The 25983-nt window shown below is 61.8% G+C and overlaps 3 protein-coding genes across 4 annotated transcripts in view; 2 read left to right on the top strand and 1 right to left on the bottom strand.

Moving 5' to 3' along the window:
- The first annotated feature begins 138 nt into the window (after nt 1-138).
- Nucleotides 139-12983, top strand: C4a (complement C4A (Rodgers blood group)). The gene is made up of 41 exons (XM_055591887.1): nt 139-267; nt 383-575; nt 999-1200; nt 1360-1430; nt 1517-1605; nt 1997-2079; nt 2194-2290; nt 2721-2826; nt 2907-3039; nt 3264-3379; nt 3460-3636; nt 3765-3950; nt 4048-4233; nt 4701-4859; nt 5122-5248; nt 5380-5454; nt 5584-5778; nt 5867-5978; nt 6069-6139; nt 6284-6423; nt 6506-6715; nt 7226-7277; nt 7368-7457; nt 7564-7773; nt 7929-8004; nt 8088-8244; nt 8326-8442; nt 8553-8724; nt 8883-9115; nt 9206-9373; nt 9600-9659; nt 10177-10270; nt 10350-10533; nt 10623-10713; nt 10798-10872; nt 11427-11529; nt 11630-11719; nt 11908-12006; nt 12120-12203; nt 12470-12602; nt 12742-12983. The coding sequence occupies exons 1-41, from the start codon at nt 203-205 to the stop codon at nt 12881-12883; spliced, it is 5223 nt and encodes a 1740-aa protein (XP_055447862.1). The 5' UTR covers nt 139-202; the 3' UTR covers nt 12884-12983.
- A 3068-nt stretch (nt 12984-16051) lies between these two features.
- Nucleotides 16052-18573, top strand: LOC129665366 (steroid 21-hydroxylase). 2 transcript variants are annotated; one of them, XM_055591989.1, is made up of 10 exons: nt 16052-16253; nt 16329-16418; nt 16719-16888; nt 16964-17065; nt 17131-17232; nt 17315-17401; nt 17488-17679; nt 17843-18012; nt 18092-18195; nt 18280-18573. In XM_055591989.1, exons 1-10 carry the CDS (start codon nt 16052-16054, stop codon nt 18555-18557), a joined length of 1497 nt encoding a protein of 498 aa, XP_055447964.1. In that variant the 3' UTR covers nt 18558-18573. The 2 variants fall into 2 exon arrangements, with proteins under 2 accessions (XP_055447964.1, XP_055447965.1); XM_055591990.1 differs by lacking the exon at nt 16329-16418 and having other exon boundaries at nt 16746-16888.
- The window catches only part of Tnxb (tenascin XB), a 32938-nt gene continuing 25528 nt past the window's right edge, over nt 18574-25983 (bottom strand). Inside the window, 17 exon segments of the mRNA XM_055591992.1 lie at nt 18574-18849; nt 19126-19289; nt 19445-19606; nt 19690-19786; nt 19876-20027; nt 20131-20263; nt 20355-20485; nt 20583-20726; nt 20826-20945; nt 21100-21243; nt 21344-21466; nt 21663-21992; nt 22243-22551; nt 23323-23604; nt 24367-24639; nt 24925-25212; nt 25956-25983. The exon segment at nt 25956-25983 is cut by the window's right edge and continues 6 nt beyond it. Of these exon segments, the coding sequence (XP_055447967.1) occupies nt 18748-18849; nt 19126-19289; nt 19445-19606; nt 19690-19786; nt 19876-20027; nt 20131-20263; nt 20355-20485; nt 20583-20726; nt 20826-20945; nt 21100-21243; nt 21344-21466; nt 21663-21992; nt 22243-22551; nt 23323-23604; nt 24367-24639; nt 24925-25212; nt 25956-25983 (2982 nt within the window). The 3' untranslated portion in view covers nt 18574-18747.

The following is a 25983-nucleotide window of genomic DNA, read 5'->3' as shown; positions in this document are numbered from 1 at the left end:
TCTTCAGAGACCCTGATGTTTGGGCTGCTTCCCCAGCCCTGGGCTTAGGGCCAGTTGCATTTCTTTGCCATCACGTGGTTTCCCGGCTCATCTGGGCAAGGGGAGGAGCAAGGTCCAGAGTCACACTCTGCCCCAACCCTAGGCTGTCCAGAGGGGAGTAGGTGGTGAGACCAGTGCTCTGGTCTCTCCTGGGTCCCCAGCCATGCGGCTCCTCTGCGGCCTGGCCTGGGTGTGGAGCGTCTTTACCTTGTCTCTGCAGGAGCCCAGGTCCTGGGGAAGACTCTGGCCGGGGCTTGGTGGACGGGGATGAGGGGGAGCGTGGTGTCGGGGGCGCAGGGGTGAGGGTGGCGGGGTCTGACGGTGTACCTCGCTGCTCTCTCAGGTTGCTGCTGTTCTCCCCTTCTGTGGTTAACTTGGGGGTCCCCTTGTCAGTGGGGGTGCAGCTCCAGGGTGCCCGTCCAGGAGAGAAAGTGAGTGGATCAGTGTTCCTGAGAAACCTGAACAGTCGCCTCTGCTCCCCAAAGAAGTCGTTTGTGCTCAGCTCAGGAAATGACTTTGTGCTTCTCAGCCTCGAGGTAACCAGTGCCCACAGCCCTGCTTTTTCTCAGGCCTCCCTGCTGTGCCCTGAGGCCTGCTGGTTTACTCAGTTACAAAGGGGAGCTTGCTGTGTGGCACGGGCTGGCTTCGAACTCACGGCAATCCTCTTGCCTCAGCCTTACCAGTACACCTGGTTCTTTCTGTCTTGTTCTATTGTTTATTTTTGCTTTTGAGACAGGGTTCCAGGGTGTAGACTACATTCCTGTAAGCGCTCAGCCACTGTCCTGTGGCCTCCCAAGGGCTGGGGTTACAGCCAGATGCTGTCGAGTCTGGTCCATCTTGCTATTTCAGGCCCTGTCCTTCCTCACTGACGTCTCGCCTCTCTCTGCCAGCCCGATGGCCTTGGCATTCCTGCGTTCTTTTCTGCCCTGTCTGATCAGCTCCCTCTGTTGTCCTGCCAGGTCCCACTGAAGGACGCGAGGGACTGTGGCCTCTTTGACCTCCGCGGAGCCCCCCACGTCCAGCTGGTGGCTCAGTCTCCGTGGCTAGAGAACTTAGAGCCCAAAGGCATAAGCACCCAAGGTGTCAACCTGCTCTTCTCTTCTCGCCGCGGACACATCTTTGTGCAGACTGACCAGCCTATTTATAACCCTGGCCAGCGGGGTGAGCCTCTGGCCTCAGGCCTCTGCCCTCTCTCCCAGAGCGCCCCACACAGGGCACCGTCCTGGACGGTGGGTTGGCTGTTCAGTCCCACTGTCTCCCTGTGGTCCTGTCCCTCCCCACCTGTCCCTTCCTCTCTTACCTCTCCTTCTCCACTCTTAGTTCGATACCGGGTCTTTTCGCTGGATCAAAAGATGCGCCCAGCCATTGACACCCTTGTGGTTACGGTGGAGGTGAGTGCCTGACCTCTGACCCCTGACCTCCCTGACCCCGTGCACTGACGTGATCTCCCACCTGAGCACATCCATTCCCGTTGCAGAACTCCCATGGCCTCCGCGTACGCAAGAAGCAGGTGTTTGCCTCCACCTCCATCTTCCAAGATGACTTCATCATCCCAGACATCTCAGAGTGAGCACCCCACCCCAGGGTGCCCCTCTATCTACACCACCCAAGGCTACCCCTCTACCTACACCACTCCAGGTCCTGCTCCGCTCGGCACTGGGCGAGGGGCACGTTCAGGTGTTTTGACTCTGCCCCTCCCAAACCTCTGGTCAAACCACGGCTTTCTTCTGTAAGATTCAGGCCAAGGCCGCTTGTGGGTGGGTAGCCCGGACTCACTCAGGCCACGGCCGCCTGTGTTTGGGTGGCCCGGACTCACTCAGGCCACGGCCGCCTGTGTTTGAGTGGCCCGGACTCACTCAGGCCACGGCCGCCTGTGGGTGGGTAACCTGGACTCACTCAGGCCACGGCCGCCTGTGGGTGGGTGGGTGGACCAACTCCCGCTGTTGACCGTTCTCAGGCCAGGGACCTGGAAGATCTCGGCAAGATTCTCAGACAGCCTGCAGTCCAACAGCAGTACCCACTTTGAAGTGAAGAAATATGGTAAGTGCTGAAGTACGGGTGGAGAAAGGGCTGGGGCAGGCTGGCCCTGGGGGAGGGGGTATGGGAGGACCCCTTCTCTCGTACCTGGCCCACCATCTCTTCACCTTCATTCAGTCCTTCCCAACTTTGAAGTGAAGATTACTCCCAGGAAGCCATATATCCTGACTGTGCCCAACAACGCTGATGAAATCCAGCTGGACATCCAGGCCAGGTACACACACCCTCTGTCCCACACCCCGGGCTCCCTTCTACCCTGGCCTCTCCTCCTGCTCCCTCTTTCTATGCTTTTGACCTTTGAGGCAAAACTGGATATTCGCTCTGTAGACCTGGCTGGCCTTGAACTCACAGAGATCCACCTGCCTCTGCCTCCTAAGCGCTGGGATTAAAGGTGTGTGTGTGTGTGTGTGTGTGTGTGTGAGGGCCGTGTGTGTTCATGTCCGTGGAGGCCAGAGGTCACCCACAGGTGTCATCCTTAGGAACTCTATCCCTCTCCTTCAGACACAGGAACTGAGCTAGGCCTCAGACCCCCCCCCCTCCTTTCCACTGCTGGAGTTACAAGTGGGCACTGCCACACCTGGCACTTTGACGTGGATTCTGGGGCACTGAACTCAGGTCTTTGCGGTTGTGCCCTGTGGCAACAGGTATGTCTACGGGAAGCCCGTGAAGGGCGTGGCTTACACCCGCTTTGCACTCATGGACGAGCATGGGAAGAAGACTTTCCTTCGGGGCCTAGAGAGCCAGACCAAGGTAGGAGAGTGGGGAGGGAGGCGACACGAGTGGAAGGGGGGTGCTCTGGCCTCACTCACACCCCGCTCTCTCTGTCGTAGTTGGTGGAAGGCCAGAGCCACGTTTCCATCTCAAGGGAGCAGTTCCAGGCTGCCCTGGACAGGCTCAACACTGGGCTCAGAGACCTGGAGGGGATGCGTCTCTACACCGCGGCAGCCGTCATCGAGTCCCCAGGTGGGCCTGGGGGTGGCCCCAGGATACACCTTGACCTCCACCACCTCATCTCAGACCCAGAAGCCCAGCCCTCTCCAGCCTGGTCCTACCGTCCCCATATCCTCTTAGTGAATTGTTTTGCATCCTTTGTCTCTTCACTCTACACACACACACACACACACACACACACACACACACACACACACACACACACACAACACACACACGCGCCCTCTGTCTTGCAGGTGGAGAGATGGAGGAGGCGGAGCTCACGTCCTGGCGCTTCGTGTCCTCTGCCTTCTCCCTGGATCTCAGCAACAGCAAGCAGCATCTTGTGCCTGGGGCTCCCTTCCTGCTGCAGGTCCCTCTCGGAAAGGCAGGGCCGGAGGGGAGAGGGTTTGGCCCACACCACCTTGACCATGCCTCTCTTTGCTCCTCCAGGCCCTGGTCCGAGAAATGTCAGGCTCCGTGGCCCCTGACACTCCCGTCAAGGTTTCTGCTACGTTGCTGTCTGGCTCTGACTCAAAAGTCCTCGACTTTCAACAGGACACCAACAGGCTTGGCCAAGTCAGCATTCCCGTGCCGGTCCCGCCGACCATCACAGAGCTTCAGCTCTTGGTAATGCGGCTCTGAGCCTAGGGGTGGGCACCTGGCAGGGCCGTTGTTCCCTGTGTGCCTCGGGTGGAGCTTGGGAGGAAGGGTGGCATCTGTGGGTCCTTGGCATGGAGCCCCGCCCTTCTCTGCAGGTGTCTGCGGGCTCGCTGTACCCAGCCGTCGCCAGGCTCACCGTGCAAGCCCCGCCTTCCAGAAGCTCCGGCTTTCTGTCCATTGAGCCGCTCGACCTCCGGCCCCCGAGTGTGGGGGACACCCTTATCCTGAACCTGCGAACTGTGGGCACCCAAGGGGCTACTTTCTCTCACTACTACTACATGGTGTGTGGGCTCCGGGGTGCGCAGGGCTGGCCACAGGCCGAGGGCTGGGGCAGGCGTACCGGAGCAGGAGGGCCCTCACTGTTCTTTCTCGGCCCAGCTCGTCTCCCGGGGCCAGATCGTGGCTGCCAGCCGGGAGCACAGAAGGACCGTGACCTCCGTCTCCGTGTTTGTGGACCACCGCCTGGCGCCCTCCTTCTACTTTGTGGCCTACTTCTACCACCAGGGACTCCCAGTGGCCAACTCCCTGCTCATCAATGTCCAGCCTGGGGACTGTGAGGGCAAGGTGACCGGGGCTGGGAGGCTGGTTCGGTGTGCGTGGGCGTGCATGTGAGTGTGTGTGCGCGTGCACGGGGTGTGTGTATCCAGGGGCTCAGAGAAGAACAAGATGATTGCTTTAGCCACTGAGTGTGCATAGGGCTGAAGGTGAGCGCTCACTTCACTCTTTTTTTTTTTCCTTTTTTCAGTTTCGTGTGTGTGTGTGTGTGTGAGGTGGGCGTGTGTGTGCGTATTTTGCATAGTACATGCATGTCACATGCGTGTGGAGAGCTGGACATCCTGTTGGACTGCCGTTGTCATTGAGGGCCTTTCTTTGGGTCCAGCCTCGGGCTCCCTGATATGCCTCCTCTTGCCAAACACCTTGCTCTGCCTTTCAAGGCTGGAGTCACAGGCATGCCCGCCGTGTCCGGGGCCCAGGCTGTGTCCCAGCCCGCGTTCCCCAAGCTGACTCCCTTTCCTCCCCGTCTCTGCCAGCTTGAACTGAACGTGGATGGCGCCAAGGAGTACCGCAATGGGGACAGCATGAAGCTCCAGATTCGGACAGACTCCCCAGCCCTGGTGGCCCTGGGGGCCGTGGACACGGCTCTGTATGCCGTGGGTGGCCGGTCTCACAGGCCGCTGGACATGAGCAAGGTTTGCCAAGCCTTCTCCAGGCCTCCCTGTCCTCCCCCAAGCCTCAGCCCTGGGGCTTAGCTCTCCAGTCCCACTCAGCCCCCACGGGCCCCTCTCAGTCTTCCCTGGGTCCTGGATCCTGGCCACTTCCTCTCTGTCCCTCCGCTCCAGTGCCCCGCCACACAGGCCTCATCTTTGAGCCCAGCCCTGACAGCCACAGCTGAGTGGCAGATCCCGCCTCAGCCACACGCGTGTCCCAGCATGCCCTGCCTTATCCCGATAGGTGTTTGAGGTCATGAACAGGTACAACCTGGGCTGTGGTCCTGGAGGTGGGGACAGCGCCCCGCAGGTGTTCCAGGCTGCTGGCCTGGCCTTTTCTGACGGTGACCGACTGACTCAAGCTAGAAGGGGTGAGAACGGGAGTGAGAGGGGGCAGGCGAGGAGGGGCAGATCCAGGGGCGAGAAGGCTGGGCTGTGGGATAGGGAGAGAGGGAAGCGGAGCCTGCTGCCCATGGCTGGACAACCTTCTCACTGTCCCCAGACCTGAGCTGTCCCAAGGAGAAGAACAGCCGGCAAAAGAGAAGCGTGAACTTTCAGAAGGCTGTCAGCGACAAGTGTGAGTCCTGGGTAGCCACGGGCGGTGGGAGCCATGCGCTGCCGGTGGAGGTGATGGAGACGGTGGGGGGGGGGCCGCTGGGGGAAGATCTCTGTCCCTCACAGCTGCCCACCTCTCCTGGCCGGGCAGTGGGCCAGTACGCTTCTCCAGACTCCAAGCGCTGCTGCCAGGACGGGCTGACCAGGTTGCCCATGGCGCGCACCTGTGAGCAGCGGGCGGCCCGCGTGCCAAAGCTGGCCTGCCGGGAGCCCTTCCTGTCCTGCTGCAAGTTTGCGGAGGAACTTCGCAAGAACCAGAGCAGGAGCCAGGCAGGCCTCGCCCGGGGTGAGCGGTCAGGCGCAGCCGGGGGACAGGTGGAGGTGCCCGAGAGGACCAAACACCCCCTCCTCACCGCTGTCCCCTCCGTCCCCAGCCCAGGAGATGCTGCAGGAGGAGGACCTGATTGATGAAGACGACATTCTTGTGCGCAGCTTCTTCCCCGAGAACTGGCTCTGGAAAGTGGAGACGGTGGACCGCTCCAAACTGTGAGGGCCTGGGCTGCCCGGCCTCGCCTCTGGGCTGGGGCTGGGGACAGAACCGTGGGGGACCCCGCTTCTCTGTGTTTTCTACCCCAGGCTGACGCTGTGGCTCCCCGACTCTCTGACCACGTGGGAGATTCACGGCGTGAGCCTGTCTGAGAGCAAAGGTGAGGTGGCCCTGTCAAGCCCAGCCCGCCTGCCCCTCCTCCCTTCCCCTTGACCCTGCCTAGCCCTCGGCTCCCTGCAGGGGGTGGAGCCGGTCCCAGACCTGCCCAGGCCTGTGGTCTCTCCATCTATGTCCTGTCCCCCAGGCCTGTGTGTCGCCACACCCACACGTGTCCGAGTGTTCCGGGAGTTCCACCTGCACCTGCGCCTCCCCGTCTCTGTCCGCCGCTTTGAGCAGCTTGAACTACGGCCCGTTCTCTACAACTATCTGAACACTAATGTGACAGTGAGGCCGCACGGGAGCCTGAGGCGCATGGGGGCGGGGAGGGGCCAGGCACGGCCTTGATGCCCCTGTTTCCTGTCCCCAGGTGAGTGTCCATGTGTCCCCTGTGGAGGGGCTGTGCCTGGCTGGGGGCGGGGTGCTGGCCCAGCAGGTGTTGGTGCCTGCAGGCTCTGCCCGGCCTGTCGCCTTCTCGGTGGTCCCCACGGCTGCTGCCTCTGTGCCCCTGAAAGTGGTGGCTCGGGGGTCTTTTGAGTCCCCCGTGGGAGATGCTGTATCTAAGATTCTGCAAATTGAAGTGAGTGGCTACCCCGAAACCCCCCCCCCCCCCCCCGCCAGGTTCCCAACTCTACCCTTTAGCGTTCTGATGGCCAGGCCAGGGCCCAGTGATCAAACCTAGCACACTGATAACCCAGATCCACTATTGTCACTCAACTCTGTCCCCTATATCACTTACTTACTTACTTAGACCCAGAGGCTGGATATGTAGCCCAGGATTGCCTCAAACTCACTCTGTAGCCCAGGCTGGCCTTGAGCTTTCGGTAATGCTCCCGTCTTGTCTTTGCCTTCGGAATTACTGGGGATGGAGGCACGCACTGTCACACCCAGCTCTCTCTCACATTGCTGGTCTGTTTGGTTTTATTTTTGTGGTCCCGGGAGCTAAGCCCAGGACCTTGTACATGGTAGACAAGTGAACCTTGTCCCTGTCCCCACTCATGAAGTTTACACCCCAAGTCCCAGCGTGTTCCCCCGGGAGGGGCGGGGGTCGTCCCCGCTGATCCGTCACTCCATGTTTCAACTGAGGCAGAAGGAAGGGGCCATCCACAGAGAAGAGCTGGTCTACGAACTCAACCCCATGGGTGAGCGGCCCTGCCCCCGGCCCTGTGGAGGTGGTGGCGCAGAGCCCCACTGCCCCACTGCAGCTGCCCGCTGCCCCTCTGTCTCTCTAGATTATCGAGGCCGGACTTTGGAAGTTCCTGGGAGCTCTGATCCCAACATCATCCCTGAAGGAGAGTTTAGCAGTCTCGTCAGGGTCACAGGTGGGCGTCCGGCCCAGAGCTTTCCTGGGAGCCCCGCAGCCCGCTTCTAGCCACCTGCTGCTGGGGCCCCAGACCCAGCCTCATCTTCAACTCCTCCCTCCTTCAGCCTCTGAACCCTTGGAGACTTTGGGATCCGAAGGCGCCCTGACCCCAGGAGGCGTGGCCTCTCTCCTGAGGCTTCCCCAGGGCTGCGCAGAACAAACCATGGTCTATTTGGCCCCTACCCTGACTGCCTCCCGCTACCTGGACAAGACAGAGCAGTGGAGCAGACTGGCCCCTGAGACCAAGGACCGTGCTGTGGATCTGATCCAGAAAGGTTCTGGGCATAGGGAGAGCAGGGGTCAGAGCCAGGGGAGGGCAAAGCGGGCAGCCAGGAGCCTGCGGAGGAAGCTGGAGGGGGGTGCCAGGAGTTCACCCCAGGCACAGGCAGGAGGACAGTGGGCCATGGCCTCATTACCTCCTCTTGCCCAGGCCACATGCGGATCCAGCAGTTCCGCAAGAAAGATGGCTCCTTTGGGGCGTGGCTACACCGGGACAGCAGCACCTGGTAAGGCCAGGGCACATCAAACTCCACAAGCCAGGCCTCCAGAGGGGCTAGCCTCATCTCCAGCCACCCCTCCCCACCTCCAGGCTCACGGCCTTTGTGCTGAAGATTCTGAGTCTGGCCCAGGAGCAGGTGGGCGACTCCCCGGAGAAGCTTCAGGAGACGGCTGAGTGGCTGCTGTCACAGCAGCTGGGGGATGGCTCCTTTCACGACCCGTGTCCAGTCATCCACAGAGACATGCAGGTGGGAGCCTCGGCCGAGCAGGGAGGGTGTCAGCAGCGAGACACTCCCCCTCCGGCCTGACAGCCTTTCTGTCCTTGCCAGGGCGGCTTGGTGGGGACGGATGAGACAGTGGCGCTCACTGCCTTCGTTGTCATCGCCCTTCACCATGGGCTGGTGGTCTTCCAGGACGGGAGCGCCCCGCAGCTGAAGCACAGAGTGGTAATGAAGCCAGCCGCTGTCCTCCCGGCCTCCACCCCGCTGTCCTCCCTCCCTCCCACTGGCCGGGCAGGCGTGTGGGCGTGCAGGCTCAGACCACTGCTTTCCCCTAGGAGGCCTCCATTTCCAAGGCAAACTCATTCTTGGGGCAGAAGGCAAGTGCCGGGCTCCTGGGTGCCCACGCAGCCGCCATCACAGCCTATGCCCTGACGCTGACCGAGGCCTCCGAGGACCTGCGGAATGTCGCCCACAACAGCCTGATGGCCATGGCTGAGGAAACGGGCGGTGAGGGCGAGGGCACCCTGACAGGGCGCTCTTGGGATTCCTGAGAAGCAACGGGCTCTGGTGGCTGAGGAGTGGAAGCAGGGGCGGCTGGCAGGGGGCGCCAGAGGGCTCAGCTGCCGCTGTCTGGTTCCACACTGCTCTCTCCCCTTCCCTTCCAGAGAACCTCTACTGGGGCTCAGTCGCTGGCTCCCAGGACAAAGCCGGCTCACCCACCCCAGCTCCTCTTAGCCCATCGGAGCCTGTGCCCCAGGCCCCAGCGCTGTGGATTGAAACCACGGCCTATGCCCTGTTACACCTGTTGCTGCGGGAGGGCAAGGGAGAGATGGCCGACAAGGCCGCGTCCTGGCTCACCCACCAGGGTAGCTTCAAAGGGGCATTCCGCAGTACCCAGGTAGGGGCCGCCACAGGGCTCTGGGCCGCCACAGGGCTCCGGGCTGCCGGTCTGAGACCAAATGCCTGACTCCTCGCCTAACCCCCTTAGGACACGGTGATCACCCTGGACGCCCTGTCCGAGTACTGGATCGCCTCCCATACCCTGGAGGAGAAGACACTCAATGTGACTCTCAGCTCCTTTGGCCGCAGTGGGTTCAAGTCCCACCTGCTGCAACTGAACAACCACCAAGTCAAGGGCCTGGAGGAGGAGCTGAAGGTGACCACTCCCCCAGGGCGGTGCCGCGGGGTCTGGGTTCTCCTAGGGTGTTGTGGGAAGACTGACTTTCTCCGACCACTGGGCTCCTTCCCTGCCGGGGCTGAGAGCCGCTGGCCTAGGAGTCTGGAGAGACTGCAGCCAAGTCTCAGTGTGGGTCAGAAGGGAGGGCGGGAGCAGTCTGTCCAATCCCTCTGCCCTCTGACCTGCTCTCCCCTCCCTCCTGAAGTTCTCTCTGGGCAGCAAGATCAATGTGAAGGTGGGAGGAAACAGCAAAGGCACCTTGAAGGTGAGGCCAGCGGTGCTGTGGGGTAGGCATGGGGGAGGGGGCGGGGCCTGTGTGTTAAAGAGGAGGAAGCCACCTCTGAGTTCCTTTCCTGAGCTTCCATCTTTGCTCTGCTCTGGTTTTCCTCCATGTGCTGCCATTTCCTTCACCTCCACCTCCTGGCTCTCAGCCCAGGCCTGTCCCTCGTCCAGTACCTCAGACACAGGGACCCATGCGCCTTGTCTTCCTATACGCCTCATCTGACCTTTCCACCTATGAGGCTCGCTGCCCCAGCGGCCTCCCTCCCCCAGTGGCTCCTGCCTTGCTCTTGCACCACCATGGCAGCGGGGCAACCACTGGAGATGTGCTGCTCTCAGCATGATGCAGTCAGTAGGACCACTCGCTCAGAGCCCTCTTTGCTATAAAGACAGGCCAGCGCAGACGACGCAGGGGCCGGGGAAGTTGGGGGCCTTAGGCCCTTCAGCCCAGGAGACCCCTTCAAGTCTGTGCCGTGTCCTCACCCCATCTCTGTCCGAGCCAGATCCTTCGTTCCTACAATGTCCTGAACTTGAAGAACACGACCTGCCAGGATCTGCAGATGGAAGTGACCGTCACGGGCTACGTGGAATACACGAGTGAGCACTGGGGTGAGGGCCCCTGGGGCCCTGCAGGGCTGCCATGGGCCATCTTCGTCCTCATCGCTGCCCTGCACAGGGGAAGCCAACGAGGACTACGAGGACTACGAGTACGACCTGCCGGCCGCAGACGACCCCAGTGCCCACCTGCAGCCTGTGACGCCCCTGCAGCTGTTTGAGGGGCGGAGGAGCCGGCGCCGGAGGGAGGCGCCCAAGGCCGAAGAGGAGCAGGAGTCCAGGGTGCTCTACACCGTGTGCATCTGGTGAGTAGGGGCGGGGGCAGGGCCGGGGCGGTGGGCAGGGGCTGGCAGGGCTCGGTGGGCTCTGTACAGCTGGCCCCGCCTCCCCGCAGGCGCAAGGGCGACGTGGGGCTGTCGGGCATGGCCATCGCAGACATCACCCTTCTGAGTGGCTTCCACGCCCTGCGGGCCGACCTGGAGAAGGTACAGCCACCCGTCCGCCCTTAGCCGTCTGTGTGGCGCCCCGAGTGTTGGCCGGGGTCTCTGACTGGCTGCCCCTCCCTGCAGCTGACCTCACTCTCTGACCGCTACGTGAGTCACTTCGAGACCGATGGGCCCCACGTCCTGCTGTACTTCGACTCGGTGAGTGGAGAGAAAGCGTCAGGGGAAGGGACCGCGTGAGCCGGAAGCCGTGGCTGCAGGTGACGAGGCTGAGGAGTGAGGAGGTGGCTGGCAGGCAGAGGGCCATAGACAGCCCACACGACCTGCCACACCTCAGTGCAAGGATGGGGCAGGGAGTTCAGCTTGGCAGTCGTCAGCCGCCAAGGGCTTCCGGGGAGTGAGGCGGGGGTGGGGGGGTAGAGACCACTGTGGGTACTGGGAGAGGAACGAGGGCCTGCTCAGACCTGTGCTCCTGGAAAGGAGAGGTGGCCAAGTGAGGCGGGTTGGTTCAAAAGCTAGCCTACCTCCCCAAGGGTCCTGTGGTGATTCAGCAGAGGGCCTCGGGCAGTGGAGACAGGGACGAGGTCGCCGCACTGGCAGGGAAGTCATCAGAGACCTTGGGGACCAGGCTAGTGGCAGGAAGATGACAGCACGAAGGGCACTGCAGATAAGGTCATGGGATCCAGCCAGGGAGGAGCAAGGCAGGTGGAGGCCGCCAGCGGCCTGGCTCTGAGCAGCCTTCTGTCCCGGGGCAGGTCCCGACCACCCGGGAGTGTGTGGGCTTTGGAGCCTTGCAGGAGGTGGCCGTGGGGCTGGTGCAGCCGGCCAGTGCCGTCCTGTATGACTACTACAGCCCCGGTGAGCATGCCGGCCGCTCTGGCTGCCCCTCCCTGGGCTCTGAGGTGCCAAGGCGGAGAGGAGAGGCCTGGCCCTCACTCCTGCTTCTGCTTTTCTCCAGATCACAAGTGCTCTGTGTTCTACTCTGCGCCAACCAAGAGCAAGCTGCTGTCCACCCTGTGCTCCGCAGACGTCTGCCAGTGTGCTGAGGGTGAGGTGGGGCCTGGGCAGGGCTGGGCAGGGGGCTGGGGAGCCGGGCTGGGCAGGGATGAGGGTGAGGTGGGGCCTGGGCAGGGCTGGGCAGGGGGGCTGGGCAGGGGGGTGAGGAGGGGCCTGGGGAGAAGGCTGGGGGGGGGCTGGGGGGCTGGGGCGATGGTCTCATCTGACACTTGACCCCAGGGAAGTGCCCTCGGCAGCGACGGGCACTGGAGCGAGGGGTGCAGGACCAGGACGGCTACAGGATGAAGTTTGCCTGCTACTACCCCCGAGTGGAGTACGGTGGGTCCCCTCCGCCTCCCTTCTCGCCCCCAGCACCCTGTGCTGTCTAGCTTGCCCACCTGTGGCCTCTCTGCTTTGCCCTAACTTCCTTCCCTCTTCCTGTTCCCTCCCAGGCTTCCAGGTTAAGGTTCTTCGAGAAGATGGCAGAGCTGCCTTCCGCCTCTTTGAGACCGAGATCACCCAAGTCTTGCATTTCTGTAGGAAGGAGAGGCGGGCAGGCTGGGGAGCGGTGGAGGTTGAGGTCTGGGTGTAGGGCCTCTTGGAATTGGGGAAATTCAAGGTCTGAGTGCAAATTCCCCGTCCTCCCGTCTCCCCGGCTTCTGGTGTCGGGAGCCCGGGTTTGCTGATAGGTAGTGGACAACTGTCAGGAGCAGAGTGGGTAAATGATGGACACGGAGCCCGTCCTGGCCTTCTTCTGCCTCTCCCTTCTCCTCTTATGTCTTCTGTCTCTTTATTTCCTTAGCCAAGGACGCCAAGGCCTCGGTGGGTCAGACCCGCAACTTCCTGGTCCGGGCCTCTTGCCGCCTTCGCTTGGAGCCCAACAAGGAATACCTGATCATGGGCCTGGACGGGGTCACCAGTGACCTCAAGGGAGAGTGAGTCACCCCGTCCTTCCATCCCTTGCTCTTCTCGTGTCTGTGGCCTTCCTGTGGGGGCAGACCTAGGCACCCGGCTCTGCCCCCCCGAAGCCGAGTGGCCTGTGTACCTGGCCTAACCCCGGCTGTGTCACTGCAGCCCCCAGTACCTGCTGGACTCAAACAGCTGGATCGAGGAGATGCCTTCTAAACGCCTGTGCCAGAGCACGCGCCAGCGGGCGGCCTGCGCCCAGCTCAACGACTTCCTCCAGGAGTACAGCAGCCAGGGGTGCCAGGTGTGAGGACGCAGGACACTGGACCCCTGAACCCAGGCCCCGGGTCAGAGGCTCCCCGGACGAGGGGCTCCGCCTGACAGGGTGAATAAAGGCTTTTGACAGCAGAGTCCCTGTGTGTGTGTCTGTAGGCGGGCAGCCCACCATGCACCCAGGCTGTGAAGCTCTGGGCACTGAGTCCATCTTGGGGTGTCGCTCTGCATCTGGCAGGAGCCTGGGCTTTGTCGGGTACTCTCCCAGGAAGCTCAGGCCTCATGGAACATGAAACCAGTATCTGCTGCTGCTAACAGAGGCTCCCGGAGAGCTCCAGAGCTCTGAAACAGAGAGGCAGAGGTGGGACCCCGGTTTTGTCTGGGAAGACAAAACTAAAGTGTGCTTCAGGCGCAGCCAGCTGCTTGCTCCGGAAGACAGACGCTGCAGGGGGCGGAGTGACGCTGCAAAGAGGTGACAGCATCTGCGCTGACACACCTTAGAGTCCGCAGCGCGTGGCTTACTGCCCCCAACCACAAGCCCCAGCGTCAAGCTGTGAATTCTTTGGGAACTTACAAACCTTGGGCGGTAGGAAGGGGTTTGAGGGTAAATGTGTTTGATACCATAGGGCTGGAGGTGCCAGGGACGCTCCATTTATTTAACAGAACAGCCCTATTGTAAGAAGGGGCGGGGATCATTCTGTGGGTGGGAGTAGAACACCAGGGACGGTTAAAGGCCATTGGTTGAAACCCAAGACACCAAGCCATCTCAGCACAGGCGGGTGTTTCCAGGAATCCCAGGTGCACCCTGAGCAGGTTTCTTAGTGGGAAAGGGTTGGGCTGTAATCTCCCTGCGGGCTGTGACACTCTGTAGAGGATCTGGGCTCTAGAGGAGGGAACCCAGCTGAGGAAGGGAGTCATCTGATGCCGAGCTCAGAGGCTATCCGGAAATGCCAGCTAGTTAGCATTCAGCCTTAACAGCAGGGTCCCACATGGGAGCCCAGTAGCCAGGGCCTCAAGTACCCTGTGGCTGGGTGTCATGGTCACTGTGCCCTTAGGGACAGCTCCCATCTTTAGCACGCTGTCCAATTCTTGCTCGTTTTAGTTGCGGGGTCTGTTGGCTTGTACTGTGTCATGGCTAGTTGTGAGCCTGTGGACCTTGTTATTTGTGGTATTAGGCAATTTTTCTGGAGTTGTGCAACCTTCAGGTCTGATGGTCATTTTCCCGGTACTGATTTTAAACAGGCCAAAGGTTGACTGTGTTGTTCCTGAATTCTCAAGGGGAATCCCCCCTCCAACCCTGTCGGCCTAGACTTCTGCCAACTTGGTGTTTATTCCAGGATGACCTAGAACTGAACCAAACAAATTTACTGAGGTCAGATAAATCTGCCATTTGACCATCCCACAGACATCTGTCACCTGTCATACCTTGTCCTGCCCAGTGGTACCAGAACCGGAATCATAGTTGCTGATCCCTGGAGTTCATCACTGGGAACAGAATGAGACTAGGTAGTTCCTGTGCCCTGGGAGAGGCGAGAGCCAGTACCGGAGGCAGGTGACTACTTCCCTTCCCATGGTTGCTGTTGTTTTGTTTAAGACAGGCTCTCCACATCTCAGGCCATAGCCAGCAGGAAGTAGTCTAAAGAGACCTAAGCCCCTGTTCCCCACTACGCTTTCTCTCATACCTAGAGTTGGGGAGTTGGAAAGGGGATAGAGATATTAGAACCCCAATAAAGCAGCATAAAAACTGTGCTGTGGCCCTTGTCTTCTGAACACTGTTTTGTGTGGTGCTGGGGTGGAACCAGCCCCTCAGTGTGAAGCAAACACTAACGCTGAGCCTTTTCAGGTCTAGCCCAGGCTGAGCTCAGGCTCAACCCTCCCGCCCCTGCCTCCCGAGTGCTGAGATTACAGGCAAGCACCACCACACCTAACTGTAGACCTCTGTGACAGTGAAGGAGGCCCCGGGCCAGGCACTGGGGTGTATGCCTGTAATCCCGGCGTCGGAGACGGGAACAGAGGAGTCACTTTAAAGTCATCCTTGGCTACATACTGACTTCAAGAAAGTCTGCTTGTGGTGGCCCATAGGTTGTGCTTGCTTGTTTTTCTGTTGTTTTTACACATACATACAACATAAACTAAAATAAATGTAAAACTAAACCAGAGAAAGCCTGTGTTTTGTTGGCATGCATGGGCACCATGTTCATGTAGTGCCCACAGGGGCCAGGAGAGGGCGCTGGAACCTCCGAACAGGAGTTACAGAAGGCTGTGAGCTGTGTGGGTGCTGGGAATGAACCCAGGCCCTCAGCAAGAGCAGCCAGTGCTCCTAACCACTGAGCCACCTCTCCAGCCTCATGGCACACGTTTGTCATTCCAGAAATGAGGAGACAGAGACAGGAGGACCCCCGGGGCTCAGCAGCCAGCCTGCCAGGCTAAAGCAGGGAGCTCTGGGCTCTTCCTCTGGACAGACTGCCAAAGGCTGACCTTGGCCCTCCACACATGGGCACATGTAGGCACACACATGTAGCCCCCACCCCCACCAAAAGCCTCAAACGGAAGCCAGGAATTGCACAGGGAAGCAGGTGGTTCACGTCTGTCATCCCAGCTATTTGAGAGGCTTCGGGAGGATTCAAAGTTTGAGGCCTGCCCGAGCCACACAGAGAGTTAAGGCCCCCTGGCCAACTCCGTGAGACCCTGTGTCAAAATTAACAGGAGAGCAGGCAGAAGGCTGGACTGCAGCTAGTGGGGGGCTCACCGCCAGCGTAGAAGCTCCTGGGTTCAACCACGAGCATCACAACAACCACGAAAATATGTAATAATAACAACAATAAAATACTTGCAGGGACTATAGGTAAACCCAAAAGGCCTGTTGGGCCGGGGCTGCCAGTTATTTCTTTTCTCTGGGACACGTTCACTCCAAGGTGAGGTGTAGGGGGAAGGGCGGGCTTGGGTGGCCTCCTTGGTCCACTTGGCTGACACGGACGGAGTCAGGAAACGGATTGTGATATGGAAAGGTCAGGGTTTTGCATCTCTTCCTTTCTTCTTGATGGATGGTCCCACCTTTGATTCATGGGTTCTCCAAGGCTGACGGCTTTGTGCAAATCTGAAAACATGCTGCTCTGTGTGGGAAGGGATCTGAGCCACAGCAGAGAGGCTGGCTGCCAGCAGGGGCTATAAAAGGCCAGGCCAGGGCCCCTGCACAAGTTCCGCCATGGTGCTACCTGGGCTGCTGCTGCTGCTGCTGCTGCTGGCTGGCGCCCGCTGGCTGTGGGGCCAGCGGAGACCCTCGAATCTCCACCTCCCGCCTCTCGTCCCCGGATTCCTGCATGGTCTGCAGCCCCACCTTCCCATCTACCTGTTCCGCCTCACTCAGAAACTCGGGCCCATCTACAGGATCCGCCTGGGGCTGCAAGGTGAGCCAGCCTTCTGCCTGCCTGTGGCCCGTCCTTCCCCGCTGACAGGCTGACAGGCACTGCGGTTTCCCACAGATGTGGTGGTGCTGAACTCTCACAGAGTCATTGAGGAGGCCCTGATCCAAAAGTGGATGGACTTTGCTGGCCGACCCTGGATACTGTATGGTAAGGGCTGGGGCACCTTCTTCTTCTTCTTTTTCTTTTCTTCTTCCTCCTCTTCCTCCTTCCTCCCCCCCCTTTCTCTCTCCCCCTCCTCCTTCCTCTCCCTCTCTCCCTCTCCTCATTTTCCTTCTTCTTCAGATTGTAGCTCACCATGTAGCCCTTGCTGGGCCAAAAATCACTATGTAGACCAGGCTGGCCTCAGATTCACAGAGACCTGCTAGGTGTGGCCATTGCTCTGGGATGAGGTTACTTCCTGGTCTGGGGGAGGCAGGTCAGGCCTTTGGCTTCCTTGGCTGGTGGCAGCCTCTCTTTCCACCATCCCTCCTGCAGAAAACCTGGAGTTTGATCTGTCTCTGGGGGATTACTCTCTCACATGGAAGGACCACAAGAAACTCTCTCGCTCAGCCCTGATGATGGGCATGCGGGACTCCATGGAGGCCCTGGTGGAGCAGCTGGCCCAGGAATTCTGTGAGGTGAGACTGGGCCCCTGCGTCCTGACCCTCCCGGGGTCGGCTCCCCTCTACCCCAGCCCTGCTCTGTCCCCACAGCGCATGAGAGGCCAGGCTGGCCGACCCGTGGCCATCGACAGGGAGTTCTCTCTCCTCACGTGCTCCATTATCTGGCACCTCACGTTCGGAGACAAGGTCAGTGCTGCTCAGCCCCTCCCAGCCCTCCCCTGGCCTTGGGCTCCGAGCATGCCCTCTTCTCCTGGCAGGACAGCACTCTTCTGCACACCGTCCACAGCCTCGTGCAGGATTTGTTGCAAGCCTGGAACCACTGGTCCATCCAAATCTTGAATCTTGTTCCCCTTTTCAGGGTGAGGAAGCACCGCGCTCTCGGACGCCCCTGGGCTGGGGGAGGGCGCACCCTCCTGCGGCTGACTCCCCTCCCTGCCCCAGTTCCTCCCCAATCCAGGCCTCCAGAAGCTGAAGCGGCTCCAAGAGGGCTGTGGCTGTATCATCAGGGAGCAGCTGAAGCAGCACAAGGTGGGCGTCGCAGCTTCTGCGCGTGCAGGCCCTAGCCTGCTCCCCCTCCCCCAGCCAATGCCTGGCCTGCCCCCCCACCCCTGCAGGACGTCCTGGTCGAAGGCCGGTGGAAGGACATGACCGACTACATGCTTCAGAAAGTGGACGAGCAAAGGGGCGCGGGGCGGCTCCACGAAGGGCATGTGCACTCCTCGGCGATGGACTTCCTCCTCGGAGGCACCGAGACCACGGCCATCACCCTGTCCTGGGCCGTGGCCTTCCTGCTCCATCACCCCGAGGTGCCTCGTGAGGAGAGCAAGGCCCCGCCCTCCACTGCCCGGCCTGGGCTGTGCTCACAGAGGGCCCTGGGCTCGGCTAGATGGCCGGAGGGAGGGGCAGGCATCTGTGAGCCACCTGAGCAAAGCTTGGTCCCCAGATGCCAGCCTCGCCCCTTCTTCTCAGATCCAGAAGCGACTGCAGGAGGAATTGGACCTCAAGCTGGGCCCCGGCTCCCAGCTCCTGTACAAGAACCGGGCACAGCTGCCCCTGCTCATGGCCACCATTTCGGAGGTGCTGCGCCTGCGGCCCGTGGTGCCCTTGGCCTTGCCTCACCGCACCACTCGGGACAGCAGGTGACTGCCTGGGGTGGGGGTTTTGAGGGAGGAAGGCCTCGCCCGGCTCTGGACGGCCCCTGACTCCACCTCCCCTCAGCATCTCTGGCTACGACATCCCCAAGGACACCATTGTCATCCCCAACATCCAGGGCGCCAACCTGGACGAGATGGTCTGGGAACTGCCCAGCGAGTTCCGGCCCGGTAGGAGGACGCCAGGCTGGGGGGTGGAAGGGGCCGGGACTCGGCCGGGACAGCCCGCCCTAGCCGTGTGTCCACTGCCCGCAGATCGCTTCCTGGAGCCTGGCAGGAACTTGAGGACGGTCTCCTTCGGCTGCGGGGCGCGCGTGTGCCTGGGGGAGTCTCTGGCGCGGCTGGAGCTCTTCGTGGTGCTGGCTCGCCTGCTCCAGGCCTTCACGCTGCTGCCGCCCCCCGGCGGCGCCCTGCCCTCACTGCAGCCCCCGCCTCACTCTGGGGTCAACCTCTCCATTCACCCCTTCCAGGTGCGGCTGCAGCCCAGGAACCGGGCGTCCCAAGACCAGGGCCAGAAATCCTTGACAGAATAGGACCAGGACCAGCCTCGTGCCTCAGTTTCTCCTTTATTGCTCCATCCCCCTCCCCTCCCCCCTGTAAACATGGTGCTGTGAGTTTGTGGCGGAGAAGGCCTCCTCGGCGAGCTGGGCACAGTAGAGGCGCACTGGCTCTTCTCCGGGCACAAACCCTCAGTGCTCAGGGTGTGAATGAGGTGGGGCAGGCTCAGCTGCCTCTGGCGGGGTTCTGGAAGTTTCTGGGTCTCAGCTTCATTTCCGTGAAGGGCACCGAGAACTCGAAGCCTTTCCAGTGGTACCAGCTCACTCCCTGGGGAGAGGGTTGTCAAGGGAGAGAGTCAAGCCGGCGTCCCGTCAGCGCCCCTCATTCGCCCACCCTGCTCCTGTAGGTGACTCCCAGGGTCCACCCGTCTGCCCCACGTGCCCTGAGCTGGTGCCTTCTACCCCCCTAATAAACAGTCTTCTCAAGTTTCCTCAGCGACGTTGGCCTAACTGTGGCATTGCCCAGAGGACCTCCCAGAGGGTCATTCACGGGCGCAGGCCCCGGCCTGGGTCCCCCAGACCCTGCCGCGCCCGCGGCCCCCACCTGGTGGTCCACTGTGCTCCCGTAGAGCCCGTTGAGGTTGGCATAGTGACAGTTCCTGTACCACCAAGCCCCGCGATAGGAGACAGCGCAGGAGATGAGCAAGTTGTTGGGGTCTCGGTCACGGGCGGAAAAGACGCTGCCGCTGTGGTAGCTCATGGAGTCGCCTGCGGGGATGGGGGGGGGGCAGTGGGGCCCAGCCCCGGCCCCCTGGCCCCCCCCCCCCCCCCCCCGGGGGGCCCAGCCTCGGCCACCCGCCCCCACCCCTGGGGGCCCAGCCTCGGCCACCCGGCCGCCCCCCACCCCGGGAGCCCAGCCTCACCCGCAGTGCCGTGGTAGCCCTCCAGGTGGAGGCGGTAGTTCTCGGCTGCCGAGTCGACCTGGAAGAGGTCGTACTGGGCGAACACGGCCTCGGCTCCAGCCCGCAGGTCCACGCGCATGGAGTAGTCTCCGGCCTGCGTCAGGCTGTGCAGGGCCTCGTTGCCTGCGGCGGGGCATGCTCCGTCAGGGCGCTGGGCTCCAGGGCAGTGCCCAGCCACCCCTCCCCCAGCCCCAGGAGGCACGGACCCAGCCAGAATTCCCCGGAGATGTTTCCAAAACCGTGGGCATACTCCTCCCAGTCTCTCCAGAAGTCTGTCCGTCCGTCCATGCGGCGCTGGAACACCTGGGAAGCAGGCGGGGGCGGAATCAGCCTCGGCTCCCGGGCATCGGCCCCTGTGCCACACAGGTGCCAGGGCTCCCAACGGAACCCACCAGCCAGCCGCCCCCATTGGTCTCCATGTCACAAAACACGTCCAGAGGCCGTTCTCGGTTGCCGTTGAGGAAGATGGTGGTGGTCTTTGAGGCGCTGGCTCCGTTCTGCATCTCCTCCCCGCAGTCCCGGGGGAAGGGGATCCGCAGCCCACCTGCAGAGAGGAGGAGGAGGAGGAGGAGGAGGAGGAGGAGGAGGGCCTGCCCCCAAACTCACACCCCAGCTGCCCACCCAAGCCCGAACCCCGGAGCCGGTACCAGTCGTAAAGGAAGTGGACACAGGAGGTGTGAGGCTCTCGCCCCAAACTGCCCGGAGCTGGGCGCTGTAGAAGGTGGAGGGGAAGAGGCGGAGGAGCCGGTGCGAGGTGGTTCCTGCTGGAAGCAGGATTTCCTGGAGACAGACAAGGGCAGGTCAGGAGAGGGCAAGAAGGAGACTTCCTGGGAGAGCTAGGGAGGCCGCCGGGGAAGTAGGAGCAGGGTACCTGGATCTGCCCCCCAGGGCTGTCAAAGCTGAGCAGGTAGCCTGTCGGGGGGACTTCGGGCTCTGTCCAGGTGAGCAGGGCTGTCCGAGGAGTCACCTCCCTGGCCTCCAAGTCCTGGGGGGGCTTCAGTCCTGGAAGGGGAGGGAAGATGGCAAGAGACGGAGATGAGGCCCGAGTGCGGTCCCTGGCTCCGCGCTGTGGCTCAGCCCCACCCAGCCCCGGCTGGACCTGTGGTGAAGACGATGCTCGCTGGGGAGGTGAAGTTAGGGCCCCGGAGGCCACGCACGGTGGCTGTGTAGTTGGTGTCGAGGGCCAGGTCCGTCAGAGGGTAGTCCACAGCGCTGCCAGGCGCGGAGGCCTGCAGGGGCGGGGCTGGGAGGGGCGGTGGGCGTCAGCTCCTGCCCATCCGTGCTGTCGCCCGACCCCACCGCAACCCCATCTCAGACAAGTCGGGGGCGCCATCACTCTCACCCCCGGGGGATGCGACCTGGACGTTGTACTTGTCCACAGGGTTCTGGGGGGGTTTCCAGTGTAGAAGGGCGGACCCGTCGGTCAAGTTTAACGCACGCAGCTGGGTGGGGCCGTCAGGAACTGGGAGGAAGCAGGGAGCTCAGAGGTGCCCCAACTCCAGTAACCTCAACCCCGCTGGCCCCTCGCTCATGGGAGGTTGCAGCCCCGGGGTCCCCTTGGCCTCCCCCTCCCCCACCCTGCTCTCTCTGCCTGTCTTGGTGCCAGCCTGTCTTACCCGTGGTGAGGAAGCCGGTGAGAGGCTCACTCTCCTCAAAGCCTCGGACGGAGACCACCGTCACCTCGTAGCGAGTGTCTGGGGTCAGCCCCTGGAGGGTCAGGGTCTGGGTCCGGCCATCCACCAGCACGCTTTGTGGCTCTCCTGGAAACATGGATGGAACCGGGGTCACCCAGGAGGCCTGGGAGCAGCCGGGGATGTGCGGGGGGGGGAGGGGGGAGGACGCGGCGGGCAGGGCCGGCACCTCCGTCTGCTAGCTGGTAGGAAACTTTGAAGCTGTCCACCCTGGACGACGGCGGCACCCACGTGGCTCTGGCCGACGTCTCCCCAATTTCGCTGAATTGCAGGTCTCGGGGGCTCTCCAGAACTGAGGGTGGCACGGGGTGGGTGCAGTGGTGAGGGCACGGACAGGCGGGCTCCTGCCCAAGCGCCTTGGGCCCTCGGGCTCCCCTCGGGTAGGTTCCCGGGGCGGCACTCGCCCTTCCCCCCTCTGCTGCCTCACCGCACGCCCTTCGCCGGCTGGTTCCCACCCTCCGAAGCACCAAGGCCCCTGGGGGCCTCACCTGGGCTGAGGGTGTGGGCAGTGCTCTGGATGCTGTCGGCCTTGTGCGGCCCGCGCAGCCCGTACAGGGTGAGGCTGTACAGGGTCCCGGAGCGCAGGTCCCGCAGCACAGCCGAGCGCCTGGTCCCCGGCACCATCAGCTCTCGCTGGAGCAGAGGGCGCGGGCTCGGCTCCAGGAGGCTTGGGGAGGGGACCCCAAAGCGCAGGAGGAAGGAGTCAAAGGCCCCAAGTGGGGCTTCCCAGCTTAGCCGCATAGAACTGGTGGTCACATCCGTCACCGACAGGTTGGACAGGCTGGGGTCCCCTGAGGCCTGGCCTGCAGGAGCCGTATCTGTGGGGAGTGGGTAGGACACAGTGCCAAAGCCCGGAGCCCATCACCTCTGCCACCCTACCCCAGCCGTTGGTCAGGAAAGTTGGGCTAGTGGCTGAACAGAGACACGGGGAATGGGGGTGGGGGTGGTTCAGTGGCCTGACTAGGAGGAGAGGCAGGGCGGGGTAGGGCGCCTCCTCCTGCCTTCCCTGTGGTGGCCACCTTGTACCCTTCCTAGCCCAGACTAGGATGGTAACGGGCCTGGCCTTACCTGTGGTGCCCTCTGCAGAGACAGGGCCATAGCGCATCCCTTCTCGGAGGCCATACAGGAAGAACTGGTAGGAGGTCTTGGGTTCCAGGCCCGTGATATGGACCTTATTCTGGTCTCCATCAACAAGCAGGGCCTGGGTCTGCCCCTCCGTGTCCTGGTACTGGACCACGAAGGAGTCGAAGGGGCCACGGGCCACAGCCCAGGAGAGGCGCAGGGAGTCTGGGGTCGCCTCCGTCACCTCCAGCACCCCCAGGCGGGGTGCTTCAGGGGCCTCAGAGGGGTCTGGGGCTGGTGTCTTCTCTTCTGGGGCTGCATGGGAGAAACCAGGCCTTTGTGGGGCTGCCACGCTCTGCCCTTTCCATCTTGCCCTTCAGAGGAAAATGGTTATGTGGCTGGCCTGGCGACGCCTCACAGTCCTGGCAGAGCAGCCCAAGAGGAAAGGGAGGGGACCGGGGCATCTTCTAGAACCTTCCCGTTCTTGAATTTGTTTTACCCTTACCCTTGCCTTGGCAGCATGGCCTTCCACCCAGGAGGCCTCTCTGACACTAGCACCAGCTCTCCTGCCTGGGAAGCTGCTGTGTCTGTCAGTCCTTCCTCGGCTCCTTGCTTTGTGTGGGCCAGGACTCACTTCCCCTCTCCCAGCCCCCGGCACGGCATGTCAACTCAGCAGTGGCCCCTCAGGCTTGGCCCTCGCCCCACCCTTAGCATCTTTTGAGAGCAGCCGAGGCTGGCACTGGCCGGTGTGTGTGCCTGGCAGGTCACACCAGGCATGTGTCCTTGGCCTCTCCACTCTGGAGTGGGTGTCAGTGGCCTCTGCCCATTGGACTTCCCGGTGACTTCCCACCTGGGTCCCAGAACGGGAGGCGGGCACTTGTGTGGCAGCTCTCGTCTGCCGCCCCCGGCAGGGCAGCAGCACATAAGGGGATGAGTGGGGCAGGGCGAGAGGGAACCCTCACGGCCTCAACACACACTCTCTTTCTCTGCCTCTGGATGACCCTCCCACCCGCCCACCTCATTCAGTCCTTTCGTCTTCAGACACCTTGGGCCTGCGGCTGCCACCAGGCAGGACAGCCTCCTCACCTGTCACTCCCAGGGCAGAGACAGGTCCCAGCTGCTTTCCTCCAGTGAGCCCGAAGAGCAGGAACTTGTACTTCCTGCCTGGCTGCAGGCCCTCTATGATGGCTTCCTGCTGGTCCGCAGCCACGGACACCGTCTGGAGCTGCCCATCCCTGTCTCTGTACTGGACTAGGAAGGAGTCAAAGGGGCCCTGGGCCACAGTCCAGGAGAGGCGTAGGGCGTCGGAGCGCTCTCCTGCCACTTCCAACTCCCCGAGGCGAGGCTGAGGTGGCTTCTCCAGGGGAGCTGAGGGGAGGGTGGGAAGGATTCAGTTAAGAGGAAGAGGACGGGGAAACGCAAGGGTCCCTGCATGGCCCGAAGACCCAGCCAGGCCTTCACAGTCCCACTGTGGGGAAGTGAAGGTGGCAGCTGACAGTGCTGTGTCACAAGGGGCTTGGGGGAGGGTTAGGGTATCTGAGGGCTCCAGGCCCTAATGTCTGCCTGGGGTGAGTCATGGACCTGGGAGTGAGGAAAGGGTCATCAACCGCCACACCCCTTCCTTGGGGCTGAGTCATGGGCACAAAAACACCAAATTTTTCCATCGGCTTTCTGGGGTCAAGCCCTCCCTGTCCACCTCAGGGTTGAGAGGGAGGAGAAACTGCTGCTAAGCGAGGAGTGGGCCTGGTCTCTGAACCAAGGTCAGCCAAGCCCAAGAGCTCCTTTTCCTTGGCAGTAGTCAGGGAGGGAAGGAAACAGTGTGTATAAAACGCCCCAGTCAAGCTGGGCATGGCGGCGCACGCCCGTAATCCCAGCACTCAGAAGCAGGTGGATCTTTATGAGCTTAAGGCCAGCCTGGTTTACAAAGCCAGTCCAGGACAGTCAAGGCCACACAGAGAAACCCTGTCTCGGAAAACAAAAAACTAAACACAAAACAAAAGCTCAGGCCATGCCTGGCCCAGGAGCAGAGCTTGCCTTGGCTGTGAGGACCTTGGCTCTTAGGTCAAGGGAGGGTTAGTCCCTGGAAGGCCCTGGGGACGGAGCTGTGCCAGGGCGGGAGGCAGGGCTCACCTGTGGTGCCCTCCACCGAGGCAGGGCCCAGCCGTTTTCGGCCTGCCTGGCCGAAGAGCAGAAACTTGTATTTTCTGTTGGGCTCCAGGCCCGGGATGGTGATGTCCCGCTGGTTGGCTGCCACGGACACCACCTGGAGCTGCCCTCCCCTGTCCTTGTACTGGACCACGAAAGAGTCGAATTCACCCTCAGGGACCGTCCAGGAGAGTCCCACGGAGTTCTGGGTCGCGCCTGTCACGGTCAGCTCCCCAAGCCGGGGAAGGAGCTTTGTGTCTGGGGAGGAGAGGAGGCTGCTCAGTGCAGAGCAGAGACGGCTTGAAGGGTGCTGCCGGTCTTGGTGGTCAGCAGTGGGTAATTGGGCAGGGTGAGGGATAAAAGAGCCTCCGGCAGGGAAAGCACAGGAGCCTGCCCTTGCAGAGCAAGGACGGCAGCGAGAAGGCGGGAGCCAAGGTCTGTATTTGGGTAAACAAAGTGGGTCACCGAAGGCCAAGGTCAGAATGCCGAGCGCGGGAACCTGAAATTCCAACAGTCGCCACAAGGGGGCGGAGGCTGGCTCACCAGTCTTGGCCTCCGCAGAGACCGGGCCGTGGCGCTTCCCATCCCGGAATCCGAAGAGCAGAAACTTGTACTTGCGGGCGGGGTCCAGGCCTGAGACGGTGACCTCCCCCAGGTCTCCGCTCACCGGCACGGTCTGAGGCTGCCCCTGCGCATCCCTGTACTGGACCAGGAAGGAGTCGAAGGGGCCCTGGGCCACAGTCCAGGACAGGCGCGCGGTACTGGAAGTCACTTCCACCACGGCCAGCTCCCCGAGGCGCAGCTCTGCCGGGGGCTCCGTGGTCAGAGAGGCTGCAACAGAGCAGAGGAGGCTGAGGAGTGCAGGCAGAACGGACCAGGCTGTCCGGGCTGCAAACCAGCCTCTTCTCACCGCCTCCTCTATCCCTCCACCCAACCCCAGCCCCAGCCAAGGGCAACCTCGGCAGGTAGATCACACCTACCCTACACCCAGCCACCCCTCCCCCCACCGCTTCTCAACCTGTGGGTCACGACCCTTTCAACAAACCTCTACCTCCAAAAATATTTACATTATGATTCATAACAGCAGCAAAATTAGCAGGAGAGGTGGCACACGCCTTTAATCTCAGCACTCGGGAGGCAGAGGCAGGCAAAGGCCTGTGAGTTTGAGGCCAGCCTGGTCTACAGAGTTAGTTCAGGATAGCCAAGGGCTACACAGAGAAACCCTGTCTCGAAAAACATAAAAAGAAAGAGAGACTACACAGTCCAGTTGGAGGCAGATTCAGACCCAGGTAGCCCAAATCCAAGGCCTGTTATGAGTCAGGAAAAGCCAGAGAGGCAGCCAGGGTGGGAGGAAGGAGTGGGGGACTGAGTGGGGCTGGAGCGGAGGAAGGAGGCTGTGCAAGGACAGGCTTCAAGCGCAGCCTGAGGACAGCTGTCTCCACCTCCTCCTCTCTCAGGTGAGGGGGTCAGAAGGGTGTGAAGCTAGAGGTATAGCTTCGAAGAGCGGTAGAGGGCAGGGCAGAGAGGGGCTGGCGAAGATGGGGAGAGCAAACGGAGACCCCAGTCCCACTCACCGGTCACGCCCACGGCGGACACGGGGCC

Source organism: Psammomys obesus, unplaced genomic scaffold (genome assembly GCF_907164565.1).
Source record: "Psammomys obesus unplaced genomic scaffold, mPsaObe1.curated_primary_1811, whole genome shotgun sequence".
NCBI classification, from domain to species: Eukaryota; Metazoa; Chordata; class Mammalia; order Rodentia; family Muridae; genus Psammomys; species Psammomys obesus.
The sequence above is the reverse complement of the archived record's forward strand: the minus strand, read 5'-3'. Positions and strand labels throughout refer to the sequence as shown.

Coding starts and splice junctions, on each gene's coding strand:
- C4a (XM_055591887.1), top strand. CDS start 203: ATGCGGCTCCTCTGCGGCCTGGCCTGGGTGTGGAGCGTCTTTACCTTG. Junction 8,245..8,325: donor TCATCCACAGAGACATGCAG/GTGGGAGCCTCG, acceptor TGTCCTTGCCAG/GGCGGCTTGGTGGGGACGGA. Junction 12,007..12,119: donor CTACCCCCGAGTGGAGTACG/GTGGGTCCCCTC, acceptor GTTCCCTCCCAG/GCTTCCAGGTTAAGGTTCTT.
- LOC129665366 (XM_055591989.1), top strand. CDS start 16,052: ATGGTGCTACCTGGGCTGCTGCTGCTGCTGCTGCTGCTGGCTGGCGCC. Junction 17,402..17,487: donor AGCAGCTGAAGCAGCACAAG/GTGGGCGTCGCA, acceptor CCACCCCTGCAG/GACGTCCTGGTCGAAGGCCG. Junction 18,196..18,279: donor GCCCAGCGAGTTCCGGCCCG/GTAGGAGGACGC, acceptor CACTGCCCGCAG/ATCGCTTCCTGGAGCCTGGC.